The sequence below is a fragment of the Oncorhynchus clarkii genome, unplaced genomic scaffold, assembly GCF_045791955.1.
Source record: "Oncorhynchus clarkii lewisi isolate Uvic-CL-2024 unplaced genomic scaffold, UVic_Ocla_1.0 unplaced_contig_1720_pilon_pilon, whole genome shotgun sequence".
NCBI classification, from domain to species: domain Eukaryota; kingdom Metazoa; phylum Chordata; class Actinopteri; order Salmoniformes; family Salmonidae; genus Oncorhynchus; species Oncorhynchus clarkii.
The window spans coordinates 206,812-210,000 of record NW_027260939.1 but is presented as its reverse complement, the minus strand read 5'-3'; the positions used below and the strand labels follow the sequence as shown (position 1 = coordinate 210,000).

At 43.5% G+C, this 3,189-nt stretch overlaps 1 protein-coding gene across 1 annotated transcript in view; it reads left to right on the top strand.

Moving 5' to 3' along the window:
* LOC139402453 (plastin-1-like) overlaps window positions 1-2,098 on the top strand; it is an 8,550-nt gene extending 6,452 nt beyond the window's left edge. Inside the window, exons 12-16 of the mRNA XM_071146409.1 lie at window positions 565-679; window positions 1,081-1,214; window positions 1,305-1,428; window positions 1,554-1,678; window positions 1,781-2,098. Coding sequence (XP_071002510.1) covers window positions 565-679; window positions 1,081-1,214; window positions 1,305-1,428; window positions 1,554-1,678; window positions 1,781-1,919 — 637 coding nt within the window. The 3' untranslated portion in view covers window positions 1,920-2,098. The remainder of the gene's footprint in view (window positions 1-564; window positions 680-1,080; window positions 1,215-1,304; window positions 1,429-1,553; window positions 1,679-1,780) is intronic.
* Window positions 2,099-3,189: the final 1,091 nt, after the last annotated feature.

Below are 3,189 nucleotides of genomic sequence, written 5' to 3'. Positions count from 1 at the left end.
ACACACACACACACACACACACACACACACACACACACACACACACACACACACACACACACACACACACACACACACACACACACACACACACACACACAGAGAGAGAGTATGCATGTGTGTGTGTTGATGTTTGCATGTGTTGATTAGTGTGTGTGTGTTGATGTTTGCATGTGTTGATTGGTGTGTGTGTGTTGATGTTTGCATGTGTTGATTCGTGTGTGTGTGTTGATGTTTGCATGTGTTGATTGGTGTGTGTGTGTGTTGATGTTTGCATATGTTGATTAGTGTGTGTGTTGATGTTTGCATGTGTTGATTGGTGTGTGTGTGTGTTGATGTTTGCATGTGTTGATTGGTGTGTGTGTGTTGATGTTTGCATGTGTTGATTGGTGTGTGTGTGTGTGTGTGTGTGTGTGTGTGTGTGTGTGTGTGTGTGTGTGTGTGTGTGTGTGTGTGTGTGTGTGTGTGTGTGTGTGTGTGTGTGTGTGTGTGTGTGTGTGTGTGTGTGTGTGTGTGTGTGTGTGTGTGTGTGTGTGTGTGTGTGTGTGTGTGTTGTGTGTGCAGTGACCTGTGTGATGCGGTGGTGATTCTCCAGTTGTATGAGAAAGTCAACGTCCCTGTAGAGTGGAAAAAAGTCAACAGACCTCCATACTCTGCACTGGGCAGTAACATGAAGAAGGTACACACACACATTTTAAATACTTTATTTGAATCCACCAATCAAATTGACAAAAAAAAGGATCCCAAACATTTCAAAGGTCGATGTATGAGTTGCACTACAGAAAGCACCTGCTTCTCCAAACAGCTAGGCTGCTGACAGCTGAAACAGACCAGTACCTAGCCAATTGCTTTGCCCTAGTTTTTGTCAAGCTTCTCAGCAAAGGCCTGCTCCACATAGTCGTCCAATGAGCAGCCCACTTCCAAAACGAGCACCTACCCTGGCCTCCCCCACAACAACAATATCTGGCGTATTTGGCACACACACACACATGCACACACACAGAGACTATTTTATCAATATATGGTTGATGAAAATGCAGAGGATTTCCAGGCATTGTGTTGGTGTGTCTGTGTGTGTAGTTGGAGAACTGTACCTATGCGGTGGAACTGGGTCGGAATAAAGCTCGATTCTCATTGGTGGGAATTGGAGGAGTGAATCTGAACGAGGGAAGTCCCATGCACACACTGGCTCTGGTCTGGCAGCTGATGAGGAGGTATGTACAGTACAAACACACACCTTTCCTTTTCACTTCGACATCTCTCTCACCTCTTACTATCCCTTTATCATCCCACACCCCCCTCAGGTACACTCTCCAGGTGTTGTCTGATCTAGGAGATGGGGAGAAGATTGGAGACCAGATCATAATCAACTGGGTCAACACTCAGCTCAAAGAGGGAGGCAAGGACTCACAGATCAGCAGCTTCAAGGTGGGTGTGTACGTGTGTGAGTGTGCAGTGCACGTTGTGTTCATGTGAACAGCTTTAATGTGTGTGTGTGCGTGAACAGTTCTAATTTGCATCTGTGTGTGTGTGTGTGTGTGTGTGTCCTGCAGGATAAGCTGATCAGTACTAGTCTCCCAGTGATAGACTTGTTAGACACCATCGCCCCCAAATCTATCAAAGAGGAGCTGGTGAAGAGAGGGGAGCTCAGCGATGCAGACAAGCTCAACAACGCCAAGTAAATAACCCCTGACCCGTAACCTCTGAACTCTAAATGACCTCGACCTCTAACCTCTTACTTCTGACTGACCTCTTTCCCTTCCCTTTTGTCTTCCTATAGGTACGCTATCACGGTATCCAGGAAGATTGGAGCCCGTGTCTACGCTCTGCCTGATGACCTGGTCGAGGTGAAACCCAAGATGGTTCTGACTGTGTTCGCATGCCTGATGGGGAGGGGCATGAAGAAAGCTGACGGCTGAACACACACACACTCAGACACACATACATACATACACTAACAGCCTGTCCCAATTTGCTCCTTACCCTTTACCCTCTTCCTGTCTCCTGCACATCTAGTCTGTGATTAGATCAGTGTATATAATCGGAGAATCAGAGCGCAGCTGATTGTTCATTAAACATTTATTTCATACTGATAGAAACCGAGCGGTTATGTGCCTAGTGTGCTCAAGGAGGCACTGATGGATCATTTTAATATCTCTAAATATGTTAATGTATTAATTAATTCTGCGTAAAAGAAACAACAGAATAGATTTATAAATCTATGTAGTGGAGGGGACATGAACCCTTTGGTTTCAATCACACACATACGCACACACGCACACATACACACACCTTACAGAATGAACAGTACAGACACACTACAGACCTGTAAATGGTGTGTTATTCTCTTGACTTAGTAAACTCAATCTACCCGAAGATAACAGACTGACATTTTGTTCATGCAAATTGTGTGTGTGTGGGAGGGGTGGTGCATTTTTGAATACTCAATCATAAACATGTATAATAAAACCCATTTAAGAAACACGTGTTTTTGACACCATTCATCCGGGACTGAGATAAATGGAAACCAAGGAAACAAAGGAGAACTGTGTGTTGGAATGAGGTCAGTTAGCCTTGTGTGATTTGATGCATGGTCCCAACTTTCATCTCAGTAACAATGCTGGGATGTGACTTAGTCCATTTCATTCACAGTTACATCTTCCCCTCTTGCCTCAACTCCCACATTTCAACTGGCAGTGATTATTACTGTACCACAGATACAGCTTTTTGGGGCTGAGCCTCAGAGGTGGAAACACAAATGGCAACATTTTGGAGCCAAACACTGGTGCTCAGCCTGATAATGGAAATAAACCACACGAGACCTACAAACTCTTAGAATATATACCACAAGAGACCTACAAGCTATTTGAATAAATACACAAGAGCTCTTAGAATATGAAGTACCAGTCAAAAGTTTGGACACACCTACTCATTCCAGGGTTTTTCTTTATTAATACTATTTTCTACATTGTAGAATAGTGAAGACATCAAAACTATGAAATAACACATATGCAAATATGTAGTAACCAAAAAGGTGTTAAACAAATCAAAATACATTTTGTATTTTAGATTCTTCAAAGTAGCCACCCTTTCTTTGCCTTGATGACATCTTTGCACACTCTTGGCATTCTCTCAACCAGCTTCACCTGGAATGCTTTTACAACAGTATTGAAAGAGTTCCCACATATG